The 27,894-nt window shown below is 39.8% G+C and overlaps 1 protein-coding gene across 4 annotated transcripts in view; it reads right to left on the reverse strand.

Annotated features, from left to right (window-relative positions):
• Nucleotides 1-852: 852 nt before the first annotated feature.
• brinp3 (BMP/retinoic acid inducible neural specific 3) overlaps nt 853-27,894 on the reverse strand; it is a 352,906-nt gene continuing 325,864 nt past the window's right edge. For all 4 annotated transcript variants that reach the window (XM_062980749.1, XM_062980748.1, XM_062980750.1 and 1 more), the window contains one exon: nt 853-2,253. In XM_062980749.1, the coding sequence (XP_062836819.1) occupies nt 1,137-2,253 (1,117 nt within the window). In that variant the 3' untranslated portion in view covers nt 853-1,136. The remainder of the gene's footprint in view (nt 2,254-27,894) is intronic.

A 27,894-nucleotide genomic window follows, 5' to 3' on the forward strand; every position in this document is an offset into this window, starting at 1 on the left:
TTTCGCTGTCATAGGTTTGGCACATAGAACAGAAAAGATAGCATCAGAATACCATATGTACCACTATCCATTAGAATGTGTGATTTCCTAGACTTACCCACAGTTCTGCAAAAGCTTCCCAGTTTGCAATGAGCTCCTATGGGTAAGAAGCTAAATGTATATGGAGTGCAACATATTTTTTTAAAAAAATTGACCCTTCAAGGACACAGCTTTGAATGGGCCTAAGGAAGCTTGATTCTTACATCCATCTCGCTCATAACTTTGAACTTGGGCCTGGAAGTTTCCCAAGTTTGCCCACCAAGCAAGGTACATCTACAGTGTATTCATGCTTACCAGACTTGTAGGCTCATTCTGGAAAGAAAATCTTTTTTCAGAATGCTCTGGTTTCTCTTATACTACTCCAAGAGAAGTATTCTTATTCCATTTCACATGGAATTAGTATTCTGTTTTTCTCTCTGTCCCTCTCTGTGTAAAACATCATCACTTAAAGCATATACATGATGCACTACAGCATTTTGAAAAAGAGAAGTTCCTGTTCCATAAGTTTAACTACAGATAAACTACGAATAAAGAATGCCATTTGCATTGAGGATGAAGAAAAAGCTTGTGTTAAGTTGCTTTTTTAGTTTTTCATTGTCTGGGTTTTTCCTAAAAACATTCTCCTCTATTTTCTTCACCACCTATTTCTGGTCAAACATATTATATTAAAAATGTTATTCATTTTTAGAGAGGGGAAAAGAATGAATCCCACAGCATTTCTTTTTAATAACTGTTCAGCTACAAAATTTTATTGGTATCCTTTTATGTTCCCTCTAGAGGATGTAATGCACAAAAGCATTGCCACGGAACATATAAAATTACAAATGAAATTTATTGTAAAAAGTAGAATGTCTTCTAGACTGGTGTCAGTATTTATTTTCATTCATAAAACAAAGCCAAAAAAAATTGCAGTTATAATATATTCATTTGTCAGCAAGTTCATGGGTGTAAATTGCCATCCAACGTTATTGACTGATATAAGACAGATATTGAAAAGACAATTTAAATTTACTCTTCCAAACATAAACTGTTCCACAAAAGCACTGTAAAAACTCCTTCATGGTTGGTTTGTTTTCTGTTGTGCTTCACACGTATGGTTAACTACATAGTTTGGTTGTGTCGTAATCCACTGTGTTTGGCAATTTGGCATTGAAAGCCTGCAAAGCAGATTGAATCCTAACCACCTCACTGGTTGACAACTTGAGTCTATGACGTAGCAGGCATGAAAAAAGGTCCAGACGACGTTGGCCAGGTGGAGAGAGCTTATTTACACGGTCCCGTATTTCTAATAGTTGCAAGAGTGCAGAATCCTGGGATCCCTGAGTATAGGGGTAGTCCAGCTGCAAAATCAAGTCCCGGATTGCTTCCGGGTCAAAGTGCATGCTGTAGCCGAACACTTGGATGTTGTTGATTTTCATGTAGCCCAGATTCCGTGAGGGATCGATAAACTCCAGGGGTTCATAATAGATGCTCTCATTGCCATTGGGACCATTCGACTTAATACGACTCCTCAAGTAGATGTGGACAGTCTCAAAAAATGTCTTCCACTTGTTCCCTAGAGTCAGCGTCCAGTTATAACACTGAAGTGGTAAGTCCAGTTTAGTCCGCTCCCAGTCTGGGAAACTGTTTTCTTCGACAGGCATAAACCAGCTCTCAGAGTGGCTACCTCCAAAAGGGTTGACATAAACAGCCAAGACAGGCTCCAAGGTGCTGTTCTTTGTTAGGCAAATTTGAAGAGAGAGACCCAATATCATATGGACCAAGCTAGATTTGTACTTGTTACTCTTAAGAGTAAGGAGCATCCGTTTGCGCCAGGAAGGGTCAAACCAGCTATTGAGACGCATGTCATTACTGATGAAGATAGCATGAACCTCAATCCGGCGATCTGTTTTCTGCAACAGATACTTCATCTCCAAATCTTGAAGGTCAGTCTCAAACCCAATATAGTGCTCAGTTGAGTCTGCTACTTCAGGCTTGCAGATTCCTTGGCTCAGCATGTACCCAGTGTTACAGGTCCCACAGCGGGTACGGTTATCAGGGGCACATGTTAAACAGGCTGAACCGTCTCCCACAATGCATGGCAAAGAGCCAAGGCAGGCAACTTGGTCATTAGGGCATGTGCATGAATGAGTCTCTTCAGAAAAGCTACCCAAAAGGCCATTCTCGTTGCAGTAAAGAAAGGACTGGATGCGATTCAGCCAATAGGTAGAAGATCTGCAAAGTTAACAGAACATTAATGAATGTATAGTGAGACAGAAACAAAAGTCATATCATCAAACTCCTTTTCAATTTCTTTCAATGAAACAAGATTATTTTGAGGTTTTGGAAATACTTCCTGACACATGTTATACAAAAGGAAATACTCAAAGAAAGGTTAAAATAATGAGGTGTAATTTAGAATTTTCCTGGTTTGAATTTTATATCAGCCATAAATTGGGGTGGGGGAAAAATCTTGGGTAGGCCTCTGTCACTTAGTCTCACACATAGAGATACACACATAGAGATACCACCTCACCATATTGGGGCAAATTGCCCCTTTGCAGTACTTTGGCTTCACATGATGCTCGGTAGGCACTGCCTTATTGACTCACCAAGTGCTGAGGAAGCATTGCAAGATGCTTCCTTGGCCACAATGAGAAGGACAGTATTTTTCAGGTAACTCCAACAGAACTACCTGCATTTTCCTCTTCTTTTCCCCATATTGGGGGGGGGGGGGTAGTTGAGGGGGAGGAGAAGGGTAATGTGCCATCCCTCACATGCAGGCCTGTAGCGAGGGGATGGTTTTAGGGGTTCAACCCCCCCCCCCGAAATGTTTCAGGTTATAAAAAAAATCTGGTTTACTCATGAATTTTAACTGGTTAACCAAATCCCAATGCTAACTCTATGAGACGCAAAACATTAAGAGTCCCTCCAGTCACTATCTCAAGCCGATATTGACAGGTTTGTAGCGGGGAGGGGTGTGTGCTAGGGGTTCAACCCCCCCCCCCCCCGAAATTTTCAAAACCCCTCCTGAATTTTTTTTCTGGCTACAGCCCTGCTCACATGTGATGGAAAGAAAATAAAATGTGTAAAAACTTTATTATGCCATCAATAATAAAATGATAAGTGATTCTATGCATTCTCTCTCTCTCTCTCTCTCATATATATATATATATATATATATATATATATATATATATATATATATATATATGCATTTTATGTATAATACATATATAATCAGTTAGAATCCATACGTCTACTGACAAATTGGCTTCTCCTCTACAGATGAAAAGAATATTCATGAAATCGGAGACAGGATATCTTGACATATCAAGGCATCCCATCAAAAACATGTTTTGTTAATTTTGTTGTTGCTCTTTTCTTGAACAGAAATGAAATGATCTCATTTTTTTGAGTTAGAGGGGAGTGTTTTTTTTCTCAATAATACTTACTGGATTTTCAGGGAAATATCAGGGTTTGCAGAAAAACAATTGGGCAAAACATAGCAGTTAGCACAAAATACAAGCTTTGCTATGTAAAAATGTTGTTTTTATTTGCACAAATCATTTGTTCTTTGTTCAAACAAAAGTCAAGATCCTCTATTGAGTGAGTATGATGCCTGCCACCCCAGCACCTATCAAGTCTACTGCTGTGGGTAAGGGGTTACTAAGAAAAGGAAAATGCAGCAGTCTTGGTTCTAATTATAGAGAAAAGATTCTACACTTTCATTTCTTTCCCTTTGAAGTCAAGACAGATCACATTGTCATTCCTTTGAATTACCCCTACTCTCCTTTTACCAGCAGTAAGTGATAGCAGCAGCATCTCCTCCCATGTTTTGAAAACTTCTGGGCAAGCGGTGGGGTGGGAATTAGATGAAGTGTGAAAAGTCCTTATTCCTCTTACAAACAGTAATATATAAGTTATATTTACATGCACTTCTGTCACCAATAGCATGCTGGTCTAAATGTTCTTGTAAAGGTCCCAACATACAACCCTATATCCTGAAAATTTTAAAATGTGCAAGCACTCTTGCAATCTTTTCCAAAATTTGTCTCTGTTGATCTAATAAAGGGCTGGCAGGCTTTAGCAAAGCAGGTTAACCACCAGCTGCAGTAAAACTTGCCAATCAAATGTTGTTAGTTCGAGCCTGGGTCAGGGAGAGCTCCTGGCCTTAAGCCCAGCTTCCACCTACCTAGCTGTTCAAAAGCAAAATGTCAGTAAATAATTAGGTAACGCTTAAAAAGCAGGGAGATATTCAAAAGGCAACCATAAGGAAATGCCAGGAAAAATGCTGGTGATTCGATCAAGGAGGAAGTTTAAGAAGAAAGCTCTTTGTCAGGGAGATGGACTGACAGCAGTGCCCCCCCTCCCCATGGCCAGAACTGCGCACAAGATCTCAAGATGCCAAAGATGGGGAAAAGCCTATATATACACCTCTATCTATGTACAATTGTCTGTCAGTCTATAAAACAGCATTGAATGTTTGCCATATATGTGTGTTCTGTGACCTGCCTTGAGTCCCATTCGGGGAGAGAAGGTCAGAATATAAATACTGTAAATAAATAAATCAATAACGTACAGGAACATAATAAATGAAGATTTATATCCTTAAATTTTTCCACTAGTTAAATTAACAACTTGAGCTGAAGGAATACTAGTGACAAATCAACAAAGAAACTCCAGGCATATTATTCCTGGTAGCAAAATTAAATGGTGAAGTTTCCTAACGTCTCACCCATAATAACTGTCATGATAGTTGATCTTTCATATCCATGGAATCTTTATGCAAGGATTCAACTAACCACAGCTCAAAAATTAAATTAAAATTTTAAGAAGCAAACCTTGATTATGCCATTTTATGTAAAGAAGACCATTTTACTGTGTCATTGTACATATTAGGACCACAGCACCCAGACATTAATATCTATGGAGGGGAGGGGAGAGACCAAGGCCTAGCAGATAGTAGGAATCCACTGTATCTTGCCTCTGAGGTCTAAATCCTTAAATCTGAGTCCTTATTCTATGCAACCATCAACCAAGATACATGATTCCTTAAACTGGGATGGGATTATGAACTTTTTCAATATCTCGTAGTTTTGAATCATTTTATTTACTAAATTGTATAGCACATGTTGGGCCCCTTCCACATAGCTGAATAAATTCCCACATGTTCTGCTTTGAACTGGAATTTATGGCAGTGTGGATTCAGGGTGCTTCCAGACAGCACCAAATCAAGGGTTTTCCATGAGGGGCAAAAAAACCCGGGACCTGAGAGCAAGTCCACATGCAGACCTGTTGATCCCAGGATTTCTGCCTGCTTCATTACTCAGATTTTGAAGCCCGCAAGATGGCTGCCGAGGACATCCGCTGGAAATTTTGGTGTTTGGTTATGTGCAAATATGCATATCATTCATACAAGTTTTGTTCCTGGGTCATACATATCCTGTTCTTCATTGTTTTTATCCTGAAAAGATGGTGAAAGATGACTAGTAGATGAAACCTTGGTCCTGACAAAATAAACTTCATCCTCCACACATTTAATGAAGTTTGTGACACACAAACAAGTAGGACCACTAATTTCAAAGTCAGGACTACATTACACTATTAAGCAGGAACTGATACTTTAAAGCAAGGAATAGAGCTTCATCATTATGATTTTAATTCAGAGGCTGCGTGGCTATCTGTCCAGACAGATTTGGTTGTGTACTTGTGCCTGGGAACAACAGGGTGATGTTCCTGGGTTATACATGTCTGTTCCTCATTGCTTTTATTATAAAAACATGGGGAAAGTTGATTACATGCCAAAACCTTTGTTTTTTTTAAATATACTCTTTATTAAGATTTTATCATTACAATAATAAAATATAGTTAGATTTAAAGAAATAGATAAGAGATGGAAATAAAAGTGATAGGAAGAAAAAGACATCCTAAGTACCAGTTATAGTGTGTGTGTGTGTATGTGTGTATGTATGTGTATGTGTATATGTGTGTATGTGTGTGTGTGTGTGTGTATGTATTTACTGAGTTGCTATTACATTATATGGTGTATATTTAACTTTAGGTATGAAACTGTATGAATAGATAATGTACTTGTCAGGATTTAATGTTTAAAACCTTTGTTTGTGTGTCACACACTTCATTAAACATGTGGAGGACAAAGTTTCTCTTGCCAGGATAAAGTTTTCACCCTCTAGTTAACTATTGCCATGTTTTTAGGATACAACCAATCAGGAACTGACATGTATAACCCAGAAACAAACCTACATAAAAAATCCCGTATTTTCTGAGTGTAGGGACATGAGTGTAGGGAGTGATTCGAATATTCACATTTTCTGGCCAGAACTGGGATAGTTCCACAACGGAAAATCTCGCATTTTAGCACATTGCAGCAATTCCTCACATGTTTCATGGGACATCATTTGGTCACCCACCATTGTAAACTGGGAGCTCCTGAGATCAAGGTACTGTGAGAATGGGCCCTCAGACAACCCAGTTCAAAGCAGATATTGTGGGATTTTCTGCCATGATATTCTGGGTTATATGGCTGTGGAAGGGCCCTAGGAGAGGGATGATAATATTTTTATCATGCCTCCACTATGGAACTCACAGTGGCTTTTAATAGATATATATATATATATTTAAAAATAGTCAAGAATTCACAAAATATAAAAGTTAAAAAGTGATTAAATTATAAAAAAATAAAAACCAATTGAACATGAACCATTAAAAACACAGCACCAAAGATATACAATTCAGCACACTGTACAAAGCCTGTTCTTTATAAACAAGTAGTTACGAAAAGCTTGTTGAAACAGAAAAAGGATGTAACTTAATGGAAGAGTAAAACATTAAGGACGAAAACAAGTCCTCTACTTAAGGGTTAGAAATATGTGCTCCTCAAATTGGCACCATTGGCCTTGCATTCATTATATTCTTAACTACTCCAAATTACTAGTCAGACTAAGAAATATTTTATCCTGCCATACTAAGATGGAACTGAAATAGTTCCAGGCATAATTTTATGAATGATTATTTGATTGTTTTTTGGATAGGTATTGCCTGAGCATCTTTTCCATGTGAAAAACATATTACTTAAGATATTCCTTTATATGTCTTCCATCACATTTTCCCTATTCAACTAGAAAATAAATTGATAATGGAATCTGGTGAACAGATTGGATGGAGAAACTTTCCAGAAAACAGACTGATGTGGAAATGACAGACTCCAGCAAGTATTTAGCCTTTTCTGCTATGCTTCTCCCCATCCTTTTGAGGAGGAATAATAATATAGCTCACAGAAGCAACTCTTTTCCAGTATGTATGTATGTATGTATGTATGTATGTATGTATGTATGTATGTAATGCAATGTATGGCTTGTGGACCTTGCTGAACATTAAATTAAGTTCATTGTAGAATGGAGTTGAACCAGTCCTGCTCCTCCACTGAAAAGGAGACTGCTATTGTATAGGATTATAATTATGCCAGTTTTCCTGCATATATTAAAAAGAATTAGTTTCTTAACTGTATAATAATTGAAAGTATATTTTACAAAGTTAATAATATGGTATACACAAGGAGCAATATTAAAATATGTAAATCTATTTCAGCTGAACTGATTCCTTATATTAATTCTCTGATGTAAAATAGATTGTTTGTGTTATTTGGAAAACCAATCCTCTTCCACACAGGTACTGAAAGTCTCATGTCTAAGAAAAAAGGAAGAAAAAAAGAATTCTGAAGAGGGTATCATACCTGTATATAGTGCAGGAGTTTCATATATCAATATGAAAACAATATGGAAATCTAAATTCAGAAATGTAGGTATTCCTCACAACGGTTTCCAGAGCCATTTCAAAATTCTTTGCATTACAACTAAAGCAGCTCATAATATGGTTGTTTAGAAAATTAATTCCTTTCCATATTGATACTGAAAGGTCTGAAGCTAGGAAAAAGGGGGGAAATCTGTTGAAAATGAAATAGGATAATAGTAGCAAATAATGTCATAATCCTTCTTAAAGGTCTAGAATTTTGACCTAGAAGGGCTAGCTCCACTACGCCATTGATTTTCATGAAAGGTACTTTATAAAGTATAGAACATTTAACTTAGTTCATTCTTGTTGGGACAACAGATCACTCAGAAATCGCTAGATTAAAAATTTCCTTCAGTATAACAAGGGATTCACTTGCTTGAGGAAATATAAAGGTTGAGTGACTAGACTTTTGGGAAAGGGAAATCCAGATCTTGGGGGCACAATCTGGGAAGATCATGGACATCTCCCAAAGAACTTTTATCAAGTGCAGGGACAAATTCAAGACTTTTAGCAAGTGCAGGGACAAATTCTACTTAGGCAGAAAAAGCGAAATGCAAAGATACAGAATGGGGGACGCCTGGCTCGACAGCAGTACATGTGAAAAAGATCTTGGAGACCTTGTGGACAACAAGTTAAACTTGAGCCAACAATGTCATGGGGTGGCTAAAAAGCCAATCGGATTTTGGCCTGCATATATAGGAGTATAGTGCCTAGGACCAGGGAAGTCATGCTATCCCTCTATTCTGCCTTGGTCAGACCACACCTGGAATCACACTGTGTCCAATTCTGGACATCGCAGTTTAAGGGAGATGTTGACTAGCTGGAATGTGCCCAGAGGAGGGTGACTAAAATGATCAAGGGTCTGGAGAACAATGTTGCACCGATTCACCTTGTTTCCATACACAAACTCCACCACAGCAGGCTTAAGTCTTTTCAGTTTATTGAAGAAATATATTAACAAACTCTTTTTAAAAAGCAGAGAAGTAGGTAAAAACCAATTGCAAATGCAATCCTTAAGCACAGTTCAATGGTTCCATAGAAATTAGTTCAAGAACTCAGAAATAACATAGTAAATCCAAGAAAACATTAATGCATGAGCTTCAAAAGTAATCTAAACACAGATTCTAGGCATGAGACAAGGCAAAAGCTGCTTCTCCAAAAGTGAGGTTGCTCTGACTGGAGACTTTCCCTAATTGCATCTCTTTTAACCCTCTTTACAAAACAAACACATTCTTGTGCACTCTCATCTCTCCACGCTTGCCGGCAATTCTCAAACTATGACGGAGGCCTGACCTCAACTTCAAACGAGCATCTCTGTCTATGGAGCAGTCATCCCCCCCACTCCCCTCCGAACCCTATTGACCATTTTCAGACTCCTGTAGAAGGTCAGCCTTATCTTTGCTCGACTGAGAACTTTCCATTCCCATGCCAACTTCAGCTTCTGAACCCACCTGGCTTTCTGAGTCAACAACATTCTTTGAGACAAACTGCAGCTCCACATTCCCAGGGAGAGACTGCTGTTCCCCAAATCCCCTTTCATCGTCAGACTGAACCACAACAAACAAACCCTGTGAGGAGTGGCTTAAAGAGCTGGGCATCTTTAGACTGTAGAATAGAAGGCTGAGAGGAGACATGATAGCCATGTATAAATATGTGAGGGGAAGTCATAGGGAGGAGGGTACAAGCTTGTTTTCTGCTGCCCTGGAGTCTAGGATGCAGAACAATGGCTTCAAACTACAGGAAAGGAGATTTCACCTGAACATGAGAAAGAACTTCCTAACTGTGATAGCTGTTCAGCAGTGGAACTCTCTGCCCTGGAGTGTGGTGGAGGCTCCTTCTTTGGAGGCCATCTGTCAGGGGTGATTTGAATGTAACTTTCCCGCTACTTGTCAGGGATTGGACTGGATGGCCCTCTTCTAACTCTATGATTCTATGATTCAATTTGGATAGTCTAGATTACTTTTTTTTAAAAAGTGTAAAAATAATTTTCTATATAAAATTCTTTACCATCTCATTTCTCCATTATCTCATTTATAATGAAATGTTTTCACTCTATTATGAAATAAGCAAATATGATTATTTTAACCCCTGTCCAATGTGTTGAGTCTTCTTTTGTCCTTGCCACAATATGAGTTTGTCCTCCTTTTGTTCTTACCATAAAAACTGTTCCCTTATGCTTCTTTGTCTTGCATAATTTGAAGTCAGTTAAAGCAGATGCTTATTTTATCACTGGTGGTATGTTAAACTGTATTTCATGCTCAGTCCTCCTCTATAGTGCTTTTCCCTTCTTCTCCTTTCCCATGGCTATCTATGTTTTGTGTTTCATGGGTTCAGTGCTACTCAAGAGCAGTGGAACAGACTGCATTAGAGGATGGTGCACTCTATTTAGAAGTATTTTTTAAAAGGTTGAATGGTTACATTTCTGTATGCATCTACACTGTAGAATTACTAAAGTTTGACACCACTAACTGCCATGGTTCCATAGGCTTTAATTTCTGCAATTATTCTGTAGGACATGCTGTAAGGATAGCTGGTCCTTGTGCTCATTTTAACTCTATGATTCTAACTATACTTGCTATACTTGCTGAAAGTGGTTGCTTTAATATCTGGCAAATAATAGCAAAATTTGTCAGCGGGGATGATGGGTAGCAGAGTGAAGTCCCAAAAATTCACCTCCTTCTCTCCAGACTGTCTCCCAGTGTGGAAAAACAGCACTGGACAAACACACTCCAGCAGTCGAGGTTTCGGTTGGAAATCCAACGGCAATATATCTTTATTTACATTTCTATATACAAACAGAGCAAATCAGTCCTTCTCTCCATGAGTGCTTGCTGAAGCGACTCATGCACACACAGCACACTGCTCAACTGCAGACACTCCTCTGCATTCCACAGGAACAAGAAAGTAAGTCCCGGTCAAAACAAACTTGACCCCATTGGTCCTGTGATAAGTCAATCATAGCAGACTCTCATTAACTCCATAACTGCTGAAATGCCTTGCCGAAAAACTAATACATAAGGCATTTATAACAACCCAGATTGATTTTAACATTTCACAATACACAATATCCTGACAAAATTTGTATCAGTCATCTTTGTGTACATTTAAATTAAAACCATTGTTAATGAATGGTGAATAAATCATTCCCAGGAAGGAAACAAGAAGGTGGAAGAGTCTGCAATCTCACATTGTAAGCATCACTTTTCATAGTGCTGTGGCATCTTCACAAGACATACTTTTACCATATGGATTATTTCTGTGGCTCCCTCCATAATGGTGATCCTAATTCACCATATGACTTCTAGTAACCTCCACCTGATATCCTCTACTGTGGTTACTTAAGAAAAAAATCCATCTATACTGCAAAATATCAGTTGCTTTTCTTTTTTCAGATCATTAAGTAACATCCTGAAAATTGATCTCTTAGACAATGTTAAATGGTGAGTCAAAAGCATGTATCATTAGGTGAAAAAACAATTCCCCAATCAAAACAATAGCCAAATTTAATTCAAATCGGACATCAGGCATCATACCTGGCCAGCCATGAAACTTTAGGTGATGTATAGGCTTTAAATGGTGATGGATATATACATACACATACATTGTTAAGACACTTGTATCAAATTCATATCTCATAGTCTAGACATCTCAGATTTATTTTTCAAATAGTTTAATGGCTTTATACTGCATTCTTAATGTTACCCTTTCTGAGCAGCCCTGAGATCTTATCTTTTGAGGTAGCTCAACAAATACAGCAACTAAATAAATAACAGGGAACAGAAACGAGAGAAATGGCTTTTGTTTCTTGAATTATCTCACATATGAGTTTTTGGAAATATACAAATAGACTGAAATGTAACTGACAAGCTGTCTGGTTTATTTACTGAGATCAACTGAAATTCTTTAAAAGGGTGGTGTTATTACAAGCTAAAATAACCAATGTCTTTCTCATTAACACATTCTACCTCTATGTAATGGAAAATGCCCCTGATTTACACCTGAGATTCTCTAACCCATAGCAAAACACTTGGCTTAATTAGCCTGTGACCTTCATGTTATTATCTTGGGCTGATCTTCTTCTGGTTATCTGAGGTTCGCCAGAGTGATAATGCTTTACGCTTCCCCAAGATGTCAGAAAGAGAGAGAGAAAAGTCAATTTAACCTTTAAAAAGTAGTTTTCATTATTTTTAATTAAGATCATCAAACTTAAGTACCATATCAGTCAGATAAGAAGCAGCTGCTTCTGAAGCTATCATGATGGGTTCTTATCTTCTTAACAACAGGTTTGCCCTCCTTGGTTGCTTATTGATTAAACAAAGTCACACACAATTTGTGAACCTTCAAGAAAGTTCATTCCTTCTCCTTCTGGGGAGCCTGGTATTTAATATGAGATTTTCCATGTGGATGCTTCACATGAAAATGTTATTTTCTTAAAAGGCACATCAAAACACAGCAGGTGCAAGAATGTTTCTTCCCGTACCATATTGTGCTGTGAAGTCTGGAGCCAAAATAATGCTCCACTGTTCTTCTCTCAAATGATACTTAGTGATGTTGGAAATAAAGATCCTAATGAAAGTGTATCTGTTTTAATCTCTTTTTAATGTATGCTTCAGCAACCTGATTTTCAAACAAAGGCTGTATTTCTGTCCAATGATCAATCACAACACAAAGTATGCTCAGTTAAATATTGGCAGTCAAGCTGTATGACAAACAGACATCTTTCATCACTTGAGGGATCATATACACCACCCTGAGTCCCCTTGGGTGAGAAGGGTGGGGTAGAAATGATAGAAATAAATAAATACTCCAAATATATGTTCTAGATTACTTTACTTTCTTTTTTCTTCCTTCCTTTCTCTTCCCTTTTGTGCTTCTATTTTTACTTTTTTGTGTGTTTTTGCTTCCTACATTATCATGGTGCACCAGTACCTATGAACAAGGAGTAAATCTAACCACAAGCCCTACCCAGAGCCGAGCAAAGCTTAAGGTGCTGGAGTGTGTGTGTGTTGAATGACCCAATGAAGGGGCCATATGTGATTGGGGCTGGCTGGTATGCCGGCCGATGAATGTGACAGGGCAGAGCAACAAGTTGGCGGAAGCTGCTCCGTTTTCCTCTTTCAGTTTGCCTCGTGCCATGTTCTCTCCTTTCCAGGCTTGTTGGTGGGCAGGAAGAGGGAAACGTGCCTGGCAATGGCTTGTTGGCTGCTTTTCGCCCCTCAGGTTACCTCCCCGCCAGGAGCACTTTTTGCACTCATGGGTCCTCTTAGCTCCTTGTGGGGCTTCTTTTGCTCATGGGGCCCTTGTGGGCCACTTTTCACCCCTCAAATGGCCTTGCTGGGAGCACTCCCTGTGCTTCTATATTCCAAGCATTATGCTTGGGCTTTTTGCCTCCTTGACGGGGACTCATTAGCTTCCCTAGCAGCACTCTTGGCCTTCGTCCTGTCGGAGGGGCCTTTCGGTGCCCCTCACCTTCCTGCCCTTTGGAGGGGCTCTTTGGTGCATATGTGCATCCTTCTTTGCCCCCACCCCTTGGAGGGGCCTTTCGGTGCTGTTCCTGCAGCGGTGTCAGTGTTAGCGACCTCCTAGGAGGAGCCTCTTTGGTGCTTGTGTGTCCCCTTTGCTCAACCCCCTCGGACGGGCCTTTCTGCACACTCTCCCTTTGTGCGGTAGCACTCCATACTCCCCCCCCCCCAGGGCCTCCTGCCACTTCTGCCTCATATTCTGCTGCACATTTGCCCCCATAGAGGGGCCTTTTCAGTGGTAGTGCCAACTTCTTCAGGGAGGAGGCCTGTTTTGGTGGGAGTGCTAACTGTCCAGGGAGTGGGTTCCGTTTGCTATTACATTTGCACGCTGTTGATGTCTTGCCTTCTCTTCTGGTCACATTTAGAGAGCTCCAGTGTTTTCTCTCATTGCTCCTCCCCTTTTTGGCCTCACTAACATTGCATAGGGGAGACATTTTGATTCTGGGCTGAACCATGTGGCCAGCAAGGAGCCTGCCTAGTAGTAGAGTGGCCATTTTAACACCTTCACTTGGCAGGGTGGCCATTTTATTTTGGGCCTAACCTCATGGCCAGCAGTAAGCCTGCTTGGTAGTAGGGTGGCCATTTTGTGGTAAATTTATTGAAGCCTGATCTCATTGCTCTGGTGACTATTTTATTCCACTAAACTTGTTGGGTCTGGAAGACAGTGCCTTTAGCGCATAGGTCACTTCTTGGGAATTTGGCTTCTAGGAAGTCAGGGAGGACTGAAGGGTAAAGGGCCTGCCAGGAGGGCCCTGGCAGAAAAGCCTCTTCCACAGGAGACCACAACTGAAGAAGGCACAGCTGGCAGTGAGAGGGCTCCTATATTGCTGCAAGTGAGGGAATCTGAAAAGAAACCTGGTTCCCCTTCTCAGGCTTTGAGCCAGGTGCCAGATTTTGTGGAGGCATCTCACAGCATGGTTTTGTCTTGCCTAGGGGCCCTAGTGGATTGATGGAGATGGCAGAAGTTACCATTGGCACCATTTGTGGTGGAAGACATGGTTGATTACATGTCAGGTGTCATGGTTCCATCAACATCAGGTGTTTGTACCCAGCCAGGGCAGGCAGCATCTTCATTGGCTGATGTGGGGGTTACTCCTCAGCCCGTGGAACAGGTGGTGTTATCAACAAGTAGAGAACAGCAGGGAATCCCAGAGCCACTGGAACTATCTGAACTACAGGGGGATCCTGCTTTCCAGCAAGAGGCCATCACGGGGGGGGGGGGGCTGGAGCAGTTCCTGAACAACAGGAGGTAATTTAGCAGTTAAGCACTATTTGGCACTTTCCAAAGAAAAGGGGGCCCTGCTGTTCGGCAGATGATCATTACTGTATCTGGAGCAGCTGCCGGGCAGCAGGGGGCTCCAGTGACTCTACAGGTAGGCGTGACAGGTCCTGGACTGGTAACCCAGCTGTCTGAATAGATGTTGCAGCTGGACTCTCAACATATGCCCTTACTAAATACTTGGACATTATATAGAAGGCTTATACAGACTATCAAGGCCCTGCATGGCTCTCCTATGATGAGACCTTCCCTATGAAGGCAGCCTTCTTTCCTACTTTGCCATGGGATAAGCCATTTTAGGAGATGTGGATGAGGATCATGAATCCTGCCTGTCCCATGTTTGGAGACAGAACACTGGCAACAGATAGCTTTTCACCTACCAACACCAGCTTTAAAGTTGGTGGAGGACAGGAGGAACAAAATAACTGCTGTTGGGAATTTGGGATTTAAGGAAATTGCAGTAGAAGGATGTGCCAGTTTAAGCATGGATGCTCACTCTGCAAAGGACCACATTCCTTTTGTTCAAAGGGGCGCAACAACTCCCAGATCTGGGATCACTCAGACAGAATGAATCAAGGTAATGCCTAATGGAATCAGGGAAACTCCCAATTACCTCTTAAAGGGCTCTAACCTGATTAAATTGGAAAATCCGAGTGGCTAGTTGGCTGAATACTCGGTTTGTATTACTATCAGCTATTTGTTATTGCGGTTTTCTGAGGATTTTCAAATTCCATTCCATGGGGATAGGACTTGGAGTTCCAGCCAGAGTAAGTGATCCTGTACATCCAATATTCCATAATGGATCAGAAAGGTAAGGGAACTAAGATGGAGTTACTTACCTGTGCAAAGTCCAAAAAGATTTTGATTTTATTAGGCAACATTGGCCTGTAGTTCTGTTTGTCTGGTCTGCACTTTTGCCAAGATTGTGGTGGCTAGGGGATTGAGATCCCAAGAAACTTGATTTAGCCAAAAAAAGACATCAATGTAAAATGAGAAATGCCATGAGGCAGAGTGGTGGCTGCACAGTCCTGCATTGAGAACTTGTGTTCAGATGGCCAGAGTTGTAAACAGCTGATGGAATTCACCTCTTGGAGGAGAGGAATGTTTTGTTTGTGAATTGAAAGAGTGAATAGAGAACATGTTGGCCAGACTAGTGGGGAAAAGGGACTAGGCATGATAAAGGTTAAATAATCATTGTAGGCACCATGACATCCCTGCCTTAGGAGATGAAGGATGGACTCCCAAAAAAGCCCCTATAAGTTTCATAAAATGGGAGCCGCCCTTAGGGCTGGATTGAGGGTTTTCACTCTTTAAAAACTCTGCGGTTTGGGAGAGAGCACCCTCAGGATGGCCTTCCAACTATGATCGGCCAATGGGTGGAGTGAAACAATTTTGGTTGGCCTTCAGGATCCTTGGTTCACGCATATCCTTGGAGGTGGTCATAGGGAGTGACATCTGGCCCAGGGACAAGGCTCACTAGGTGGCCATTAACCCATGAGTTACATTTTATGTGTTTATAGATTTTCCCTTTACAGGGTATTATGAGTTCTTTCTATAAATAGGTCAGAAAATGTCCCTTTAGATCCAATCTCTTGTCTGGTCTCTATTTCATGGTGGGAATTCAAAACAGAATCTTGCAGTGATTTAAGGAACACATCAAGTCTCTTTTCTGTCCTAGGGGTTAATTAATGTATATATGTACACATGAGCATTTACTTACAGAAAGGATTAATTATACAGTTATGTGAATACACTTCTCTTGTCTTCCCTAGAAAGAAATGTACCTGGCACAGCACACAAAAAGTGTAGATGTACTTCTGATCATAGTAGTCACCTAGTTTTCCAGAAGCAATGATTGGATGAAAAAACATCTTTAGACTGCAAACATTATTTTACCATTGTATTATCATTACATCTCAAGCAGAAAATTCATTTGTAGAAAAATGGGGGGTGGGGGTGTTTAGATAATTAATTTGTGTGTCTGACAAAAATATGTACTGGCTTACAAGCAGTGGTAACTTGTCACCCAAGCATGGGTATTAGAAGGCACCCAGCCAGTTCCACAACTAGGTCCTCAAGCCTAAGCTGTTTCTCACAGAAACCTTGATTTTAAAAATCAGTAATGAGTCTGATACCATAGAAAGAATACCCAGTCTCAATAATATAACACAGAGATTAAAAATGGCATCATTTAGTTTTTATAAAAATATATTATATTTGACAGCCCTTAAGAATACTAAGCTCCATTTCATTCTAGGAGGGATAGTCTCTATTCATTTTCACTTGTTTATGTTGACTAATGCTACCAAAAGTAAGGCTTAACCCAAAGCAGTGTTAATAAGATTTTGCTTTTACATAGTACATTTTACTGACAGGAATGTGTAATCTTTAAAAAGGCAGCACATTCAGGCACCCTTTAAATTTCTCCTTAGTGTGAAGTGACAAGAAGCTCTTGAAAGGATTAATTGAATGTATCTGCTTTTCATAGCGATTTCTTAAAAGCTACCATTAATAATAGGAAAATGGATTGGAAAAGTCAACATTAGCAGCTTTGGAAAAAAAGATTCCATTAAAGAATATGCTCTTCTGACAGGTAAATATATGGTGACAACATTTCTGAGGCTGCCATAGCATATGCATATGTGTTCTGTGGCGGGAAAGGATGCCTCCTTAACATTTGTATAAACCTTAACAAACTTGCTTTTAATGGTTCTTGTGTACTTCAAATGATAAATGATAAACCTTGGGGCACAAACACAATCTTTTAAAGTCTTTAACTTTAAACAAAAAAAAAAACTATTCTGATGATTTATTATTGGTATTGTAGCAGTCTGCAGTCAGAGCCGGCCCTAGGTATTTTTCAAGTGTAGACGAACAGAATTTTGGCGCCCCCCCAAACCAATCACTGAAAAATAAAAGCGTTGGATAAGCGAAAATGTTGGATAATAAGGAAGTATAAAGGAAAAGCCTATAAAACATCAAATTACATTATGATTTTAAAAATTAAGCACCAAAACATCATGTTTTACAACAAATCAATAGAAAAAGCAGTTCAATACATGGTAATGTTATGTAGGAATTACTATATTTGCAAATTTAGCACTAAACATTGAACAGGGATATAGGGCAGTGTGGACTTAGATAACCCAGATAGCCCTCAGTATTAAAAAAAAACCCTCTAAAATCAGGACAATAAATAAAGAACAACACTCTGAAAACAGAAGAAATCCAGACAGTAAACAATCAGGGACAGCTAACTCCTCCCAAAAAAAGATTCTCCCAGGCAAGAAGAAGCCAGGCCTTGAAGCCACAGGGCCATTAAATGCTAATCAAGGTGATTAATTACAACATTCACACCTGCTTCAAAGAAAAGTTCTTTCTCCCACCCTGGACCTTCTACAGATATATAAACCCCACATACCTAGCTTCCAAGTTCCTACAGACCTCACAATCTCTGAAGGCCCCAAAGGTGGGCTTGCGTGGTGCGAAGGTGGGTCTGCGCCGGCCGGAAGGCCCAGCGCGGTCGCTGGAAGGCCCGAAAGAGAAGGAGGTGGAGAGTGGTGCCCTCCTCCCAGGACGATGGTGCCCCCGGGACGATGGCGCCACAGGCAAATGCCTATTTCGCCTTATGGTTGGACCGCCTCTGTCTGCAGTTAAAGCATCCTTGATTAGGAAGGAAATAGGTTATGAAATCTTGCCCAACCAGCACTGAGTCTAAATGCAATCCATGTCCATGAAAATAGGCTCAAGCTTGCCTCTTCAAATACAATCACATAAAAACTGGAACGTGGTCGAAAAAGATATATGAAGCTGTCTTATACTAATCCACAACATTTGTTCATTTCTTCATGCATGAACGTTTGAAGTTCTCCAAGGTCTCTGGACAGCCAGGCTTCTTCTAATCTTTCATTTGGAGATGCCCAAGACTGAACTTTATGATATAGGAGATACGTTGGTGACATAAACATTTCTAAATGTGTAAGCGAAGTCATGGGAAAAAGGCTTTTTTTGGATATGGTATAGGGAGTCTCTGAAGGAGCCAGAGCAGCTGCTACACAGGACCGGGCTATGGCGCAGGCTGGTGAGCAGCCTGCTGCAATAAATCACTCTGACTATGAGGTTATGAGTTCGAGGCCAGCCCGTGGCGGGATGAGCACCCGTCAATTAAAAAATAAAAAAATAGCCCCTGCTCATTGCTGACCTAGCAACCCGAAAGATAGTTGCATCCATCAAGTAGGAAATAAGGTACCACTTATAAAGTGGGGAGGCAAATTTAACTAATTTACAACATTGGAATGAGGAAGTGCCATCACAGTGGATGATGAAGCAGCTGCTCCCCCCTGTGGCCAGAATTGAACATCCCCTCAGGAGAAGGTTAAATTGCCTCTGCGTCTGTCTCTGTATATGGGCATTGAATGTTTGCCCTATAGGTATATAATGTGATCTGCCCTGAGTCCCCTTCGGGGTGAGAAGGGCGGAATATAAATATTTATATTTATTTACTTATTGCTGGATAGGGGAGGCAATTCAGATGTGAAAGACATAGCTGGTCTCAGATTTAAGGGAAAACAACCCAACTCCCCCCCCCCAATACTTTTTCCTTCAAGTGCCAAGATCAGCCAGCTCTTCCTACAAATTGCCTTCCCTCTCCCTCTGCTCCCATTGGCAAGCAGTAGTCCCACGTGGGTCTTAATAGCTGCTGGAGTGGGGAGAGGACACTCTATGTTGTTGCAAGATCTTGGCCCAGGCCCCACTCATTTAAAATTGTTCATTCTCAGAAGCACTTGCACCTAGCATGCATCCAAACTTGAATGGTTCTAAAATGTGTATGTATGTATGCCTCACTTTGATGATATATTTATCATATTCAAGTAAATTGTAGGAGTGATGCAGATATTTGATCTGGATCAGAATCTTGATCCCTTTTTAACAGCTTGCTTATTTTAACTTTGATTGTAATGTAGGTTGTATGCTTTATGTGTAAGTGTCAAATGTATTTGTTAAATGTTTTGATACAGCCAATGGGCTAATCAATACAATGTATATATTCAAGTATTCAGAATCAACTTGAAATATCTGAATAAGGAGGAAGAAAAAAAAAGCTAACCACCCTTTTTGGTTTCTCTCATGATCAGAGAACAAAAGCTATATGGATACATATAAAAATATCAACACAACTTGATCCACAACCAACCTGATCCAGAATTCAATCTGGGATAATGATTTTTCAAGGTCATAGTCTGCATGAAGAGTCTTGTTAAGTATTTTGTAAGTAAAATTGTAAGCTCATGACATTCATACACATATACATATAAGTTTGTTTTTAATGCACAAATTGTACTCTAGAAAATTGTATTTTCTCCTAATGGAAATAAGTTAAACTCAAGCAGACCCTAAAAATTCTGAAGAGTTACTTCTATATATGGGGGGAAAGTAGAAATGGGTCTAGTACAGATACTACTAGCAGCAGTCTCCTAGGAAGAGTGGGAGTATGTTTAACACTGTGTGATGGAAAGGAATTCCACAGATGGAGCTTCAAGGGAGAATTGCCACAGTAGCTATTTGTAGGCAGAGGAGGAGAAGCATGGAAAAACATTTTGCAAAGTGGTCGGGGAAACAGAGAAGTGGATATGCCACATTTCTAAGCAGAATCAAAATTACTAAAATGTCCAGAGTGTACTAACATGTGAAAAAGCATTTCCATGCATTTGAGAATGTGACTTGTAACCCATATAAAGATAATGTCACAGTACATGGGAAAGCTTCTACAGAGGGCCTGAAGGCTTAAGTGTGTGTATGTGTAGTCCAATTTGCTGAAGATTTTTCTTTTAAATCCCTTATTTGCAGGGCGGGTGTGCTAAGAACACCCAAATGGAAGAAAGGTTAGGAAGGCAATGATGTGGACAGGAGGTGGATAATTGCAGTCTATTATTGAAGCCACTAGCTAAAGCTACAATCCCAGTGCATCTAGACTCCCCTTGCTCTGCTGAGGATTTCCCGCTGGGCAGAGTGAATTTCACTGAACAGCAGTGAATCCCTTCATAAAGGTTATGTCCTCAGGCACAAATCTCATGCCCATTAGCTTGCCAATCAGAAATCCAATTTATCCAAGTGTTTTTGATGTCCTGCTTACATTCTCTTTGGTGAAGAATGGTTGTTCTGTATTTCCGTTTAATGGACATTTAAAGACACACAAAAGATTTCATTGAGTATCCTTTCCTCCAGTTGCTGCCAATAGTATTTCTTTGCAAGTTCTGTAATCTCCTTTCTCACATGTTCATGTTGGTCTGCTGGGATTTCTGAGAAGCAGAGAAGCTTTGCTGGTGGATAATAAAATAGACAAGTGTTGATGGCTGCACCTATACTTTGTTCTCATGACTTATCACACCTCTTCTGAAATGCAATCATTTTCTACTGGCTTCGGGATAGGTGAAAAAAAATTCCAACTCTAAGGTTTTCTATTTTGAACATTAAATTCATAAAAAATATGTTCATTTTTGGACATTTAAAGAAGATAGGGTCTTCTAGAGCATCACATGTCTGCATGTACTGAAAAAAGCTCCTTAGAACTAAGGGAGTTATGTGCAGACTTCTAGAGCAGCTGCCTGAGTTAAAACCTTAGAATGATAACTGTATGTGTATATGTATGTATGTGCCTTAAGTTGCTCATCTGGTGGCCTAGGGGATAAAAGCCTCATGACTTGAAGGTTGGATTGCTGACCTGAAAGCTGCCAGGTTCGAATCCCACCCGGGGAGAGCGCGGATGATCTCCCTCTTTCAGCTCCAGCTCCATGCGGGGACATGAGAGAAGCCACCCACAAGGATGGTAAAAACATCAAAAACATCTGGGCATCCCCTGGGCAAAGTCCTTGCAGACAGCCAATTCTCTCTCTCCAGAAGCAACTCCGGTTGCTCCTGACACGAAAAAAAAAATCACTTATAGAGGTACCCTAAATCTCACAAGGTTTTCTTAGAAAAGAATACTCACAGGTGATTTTGCTAGCCACTTTTTAAAAAAAATAAAAAATAACCAATAGCACTGTACTTTTCCCACATCCCTCATTCACTATATGCAAATATAGCTATTCCAAAATATTTTTTTTAAATTCCAAACTCTGAAAAACTTTCATATACGACAAGCAACTGTAAAAACCTTCAGATAAGAAATGCTTCAGTTCCATGTCTTTTCCAACTGTTTCCTCAACCTTATACCTGCCCTTTACTCTTCCTCTAGTTTTTTAAACAAATAACATATTTAGTTTGTTTGGCAACCATTCATCACTGCCCGTCTCCTTACCATTTCTATATGGTATCTTTCATTTCATTAATGACCTCAAATCTAGCCTTGTCCATAGGGTCTTTGTGGGAATGTAACCTTAGGAAAACTGACAACTTTCGCTTCACAAAACCTTGTTGACAAATGTGATTATAATAAAATAATAATAATAATAATAATAATAATAATAATAATAATAATACTTTATTTATACCCCGCCACCATCTCCCCAACGGGGACTCGGGGCGGCTAACATGGGGCCATGCCCAGAGCAATACAATATAATAAAATATAAAAACAACATATCATAGCACCATTCAAAATACAATAAATAATAATAAACAGAACATCAAGAAATCAAAAAACAATAAAACAAGGGCAGGCCGCGTGAACACAAAGATAAAACCCGGAGTGAGAGGGACAGAGGGGTACTCCACTATGGGCAGGGACATTTGGAAGTGGGGTAATCTAGAGGATAGATGTTCGGAGGGGAGTAACACGGAGATATATAGCAGAAATTACTCACCGAAAGCACAGCGGAAGAGCCATGTTTTCAATTCTTTCCTAAAAGCTAACAGAGTGGGAGCTTGCCTAATTTCAGTAGGTAGTGAGTTCCACAGTCGGGGGGCCACAGCAGAAAAGGCCCTCTCCCTTGTACTTACAAGGTGGGCCTGGGATATAGACAATGGTGATAACAGGGCCTCCCCGGATGATCGCAAAGAACGGGCAGGTTTATGGAAGGAGATACGGTCACGGAGGTAGGTGGGTCCCAAACCGTTTAGGGCTTTATAGATGATGGTCTGCACCTTGAATTGGGACCGGAAGATGAACGGCAGCCAGTGGAGCTCCTTAAACAAGGGAGTGGATCTCTCCCTGTAACTTGCCCCTGTTATTAATCTGGCAGCCGAGCGTTGGACCAATTGTAATTTCCGGGCCGTCTTCAAGGGAAGCCCCACGTAGACCGCATTACAGTAGTCCAGTCTAGAGGTAACTAAGGCATGGGCCACCGTGCTGAGTATTATAGTTTAGTTCTCCTAGCACTTGAAATGTTGATTCAAATTCAGATATACCAAACCAGTCCTGTCAATTCTGGAGTCTGATGCAGCAATATTATATTCGGATTTAATGCTTCCTCAAAGCTGTTTCTACTTTCTATTTTATAGGAGAGGTAACTAGGTGGTAGTAGTTTTCAGAGAATGAGGCTTTTCTTTTTGTTTGCTAGGATTACTATTATTTATTTATTTATTTATTATTACTATTTTTATTATTTTGAAGTATTTTCTGAAGGAGAGGAGGCGAGGAGAAAAAGAAACTAAAAGGGTGACTCTCCAAGCCCCCAAACATGTGTGTGTAATCCACCCACCTGTTCCGCATGTTCCCAACTCCCAGACAGTCCTACTAAATAAAAAGAACCACAAACATAAAGAAAAATAAAGAAGATTCAAGAGAAGGGCCAAACCAGAAGCCAAGACAAAAAATACATTGAAGCCAGGACGCAACCGCGATGCTTAAAAGGGAAAGCGGCGCTGTGATCGGCTGCCAAGTGGTTCCATTAGCGATGGGAAAATGTGATGTCTGGGCCCTTGCCATTATGGCCATCCAGTAGAGCTGAAGAAGCCGATTTGACCAAAGTAAAATACCTAAAATGGACCCATGCACAAGCCTAATAATTATATAAAACAGCATTGAATAGTAGGAGAAAGTGAACATTTTACGCAATGCAATCATGTATTCGAATTTCTTAGACATTGTAGGAGAGAAAAAATCAGACACTGGACTGAAGTTTTCAGCAATGCCCATGGTATCATCTTATGGATACGCCTAATACAAAACTGTATAGTGAAGTTAATTGAATTTTTGAGAAAAGATTTGAATTAAATCATGAGCAAATTATAATTGAAAGGTTTACTCCTGAAAATGTAGTCTTTTCTGATACTCTTTCAGGATGAGATTGAAATGTAATGATACATCTGAAATGGATTTCCTGTCTTGGAATAGACATGAAAAGAATAGTATATTATTAGGGATAACAGAGACCTCCTGGTGATGCAGCAGGTTAAACCGCTGAGCTGCTGAACTTGCTGACTGAAAGGTCAGTAGTTCAAATCCCAGGAGCAGAGTGAGCTCCCGCTGTCAGCTCCCGCTTCTGCCTACCTAACAGTTTAAAAACTTGCAAATGTGAGTAGATCAATAGGTACTGCTCCTGCGGGAAGGTAATGGCGCTCCATGCAGTCATGCTGGCCACATGACCTTGGAGGTTTTTACGGACAACACCAGCTCTTTGGCTTAGAAATGGAGATGAGCACCAACCAGCAGAGTCGGACATGACTGCACCTAATGTCAGAGGAAACCTTTACCTTTATAACAGAAATAATACTACAATGCCTTACACATAATAGAAATGAGGGACAGTGAGTAGCATTCAGGGACATAAGTAACCAAATATTTTATGTTTCATTTCTCTGATTAAATGGGGTGGGATGGAGAATAAAAGGTGTCTTCTGTAAGAAAATCTAGTTTGTGAACGCAATGGCTGTTTTATCCATCACCCTGGACAATGGAAATCGTGCTGAAGGACAGGATGCAATTTTTGAAAATAAACATGTAGGCTTTTCAATTGTTTTTAATATATATATGAACAAAACTGACCAGAAGACCAATGAAAAGAATTGTGCATGTAGATCCAGTAAAATGATAGCTTTATTAGTTTGTTTGTTTTTTAATGCACAGATGAGGGATTTTACTGGTTCACTGTTAGTTCTTTAGATCTACTTCAGAAAAGTTCTGTAGCATTCCCATATCCTGGGATCATAAACAAATATAGCAAACTATATTATTAATTGATTAATGCAAATATACACCTGCTAGGAGTGAGTCATGATAGCTCAGCATGTATGCTAAAGGGAAATTCCAAAAACAGAAAGAAGTTTGAACAGTTTCTGTATTTTTAACCACATGATACCAAATTATTAAACAGAGTAACTGTTTTATTAACCTCACTATTTGTATAGGCAAGAACCTACAATAATGTTAGTGACACAAAAGGATTTGTAGCATGTTTTATCTGAGTACCAGAGACAAGATTCTTCAAAAGCCTGGCAAACTACAACCCTAGGCAATGTTTTGGTTTCGTGCCACAGCTGGGAGAAGAGAGAAGACACTACTCTCTACATAAGATATAATAGCATGCATGAATACTGTAAAGATGTCATGATCATTGTGTTTTATTCATGATTGCTATGTTTAGGTTGACTGTTCAAGGTTATATATTTCAGCTATTCTTATACAGAAGCTGGGAGCCTCTAAGACATGGCCAGGAAAAGGGGCGTGGCTTCACCTTGCTGGTGGAAGCCTTAGAATTCAAAATTTAGCAGTTGGAATTTGGCAGTTGGAGTTTGTCGGTTGAGCAGAGCAGTTGGTTCTGTTCAGTGAGAAAGGAGTGTGATCGAAAAAAAGAGATTGTGGGAGGGAGTTGAGCAGCTAGAGAGTTTTAGCGGAGAAGGGCTAAAATTAAAGTTGCTGAGCCTTTAGTAGAGATAACTAAAGAGCTGAGGCTATATCCCTAAGTCAAGGAGGACTAGGGTTAACCAGTTAAACTCCCCAATCCAAGTTTGATCAGGTACAGGTCAACTAAGTTCAAGAAGGACAATATTCCTAACTGAAAGAAACAAGTAATATAAAGCTGATACTATACTAAGCTCAGAGAAACTATTGAGAAATCTTGCAACACTTACTGTACAGAAGTAACATCGTTCAACTTAAGATATAACATTCTTGCAACCATCAAGCTTTGTGCTATAAATAAACAAGTTACTGTTTCTTCAATTGTTGCTTATTATTTGAGCAAAGCATCTTTCAAAGGTGGTGGCAGCGATAACATTCAAAAGTGGAATACGTAGAGGTAGAAGGTGAATCCTTCGCAGTTTGGTGGCAGCGGTGGGATCCAAAAAGATTCCATCCCTGTCATCACATCAAGTCTTTACAAATACCTTGTATATGTATGCATGCATAAGGTATGAATGAATTTAACCTCCCACATATTTTCCTTAAAAAGCAGGTATATAATCCTGGTGCAGAGATAGGCCAGAGCAGCAGCCCATTCACAAAGGGCCCCAGTCCCACACTGTTGCCACTACCAAGAAAACTTAGACCCCTTCTACACTGCCCTATATCCCAGGATTTGAGCCCAGCTTGCCTTCTTATCCCAGATTATATGTCATTGGAGGCTCATATAATCCAGTTCAAAACAGATAATCTAGGAACAGATCCTGAGATACAGGACAGTGATGAAGGGATCTTACTCTTTTCAATCCTCACAAAAACATCTCTCCTCACAAAAACAAAGCCAACTGCATTGCTTCCCATGGAACAAGGAATAGGGGAGAACAAGGAACAAGTACCCTTGCACAATAGGCAAACAGGAATGAAGGACTTCATCACCACCATTATATTGTCTTGATAATATAAAAGTTTGCCAATAAACACAGTAACTTTTCGCATCTTTACAGAAGTAAAACCAACATTTTCTTCCATAGCTAATAGCAGCAAACATGCTTGCACACTCTAGTCATGACCCTACATTGGGATTCCATAGCATAAATAATATCAACAGGTGAATTTTTGTTTTGAACTACATAACACTTGTGTTGAATGGTAAGGTTGCACAACTGAGTGCACACCCAAAAGTGCATAAGATTATGCACATTAATATGTCCATCCATGATGGCACTACATGCACAATTCCATTCCTGCAATCTTGAACTGAATTTGCCATTGAGCAAAAATGATCTACAGTACTACTTTTGGCACTAGCACATAGATAAGACACCAAGGATTCTGGTCCATGTTGTATTTTGCATGCACATGAAAGGCTTTTCGTGAAAATTTCTCAAGGAAGTTTCCATTGCTAAATAAGAACTTGAAAAAATATGCAACATCTCTGGTAATCACGTGAATTTTTCCTCTTGATAAGGTGTGAATACACAATAAACAAACATTTATAACCCTAGTGTCTTCAAAACACCAAACTAATTTAATATCTACAAAGACACTTGGAATCTCATGAAACATGATGTGGAACTGAGAGTTTCCAAAACACCTTAATATGTGGTGCTGGAGTACACTGCAGTACAGCAAATACACACACACAGTGTAAGCAGAGAGAATCAATGATCTCAAAGTTTTTGGCCAAGCCACTGGTTGCATCTTCGGGCTTCCCTTGACAACCCAGTTATTTTTAGCTCAAAATCATAATATAACCTCATTCCAACATGATAGAAAATATTTTACTTGTGTGCATCCTTTTGCTTGGGGAAGTTGTTAGCATAACTCTGAAGATTTATGTGAACTGCAGCATCATCAGCTTTTTCAAATAATATGACTTCATTTATCTTAGATATCTATAAGTCTCTATGTCCAGTTAACTAAGCTATTCAGCAAAATAGAGGGAGTAAAAACTGGCTATGAAATCATTTTTCTCCTTCTGCCAAGATTCACAGGTGTGTCTTGTAGAGAGATACTTTATTATGCTTCACTTCTACCCTTCAGGACACTAATCTCTATTCACAAGAGATTTCAAAGGAAGAGGAGGAGGAGGAGGAGGAGGGGGGGCTCCCTTCTGCAGGTGATGAATCTCTTTATGTGTATGTGTGTGTGTTTGAAAATCCTGCATGAATAGCAATAATAGTTTTTTTTTAAGTAAGCATGCCAAGATTTTGTCAATGCAGTATGCTTGGGTGGAATTGTTATTCCTTACCAAAAAGGTTTTCTATTATTCCATCTTTCCAGCCCTCCACCCTGAGATCCCCATATCCCCCAAAGCTAGTTTATTGTAACAATCAAAACCAAATATTTTCTTTAATTATGAACATATGTGCTCTCTGTTTTAATAAGGCTTGAATCCAACATTAGTCTTTCCTGGAGCAGTTCCAATGGAATCTAAATTAGTTATGACTGAGTCCAAGTCATTTCAGTGGGATTATTCT

This window comes from Anolis carolinensis, chromosome 4, assembly GCF_035594765.1.
Source record: "Anolis carolinensis isolate JA03-04 chromosome 4, rAnoCar3.1.pri, whole genome shotgun sequence".
NCBI classification, from domain to species: Eukaryota; Metazoa; Chordata; class Lepidosauria; order Squamata; family Dactyloidae; genus Anolis; species Anolis carolinensis.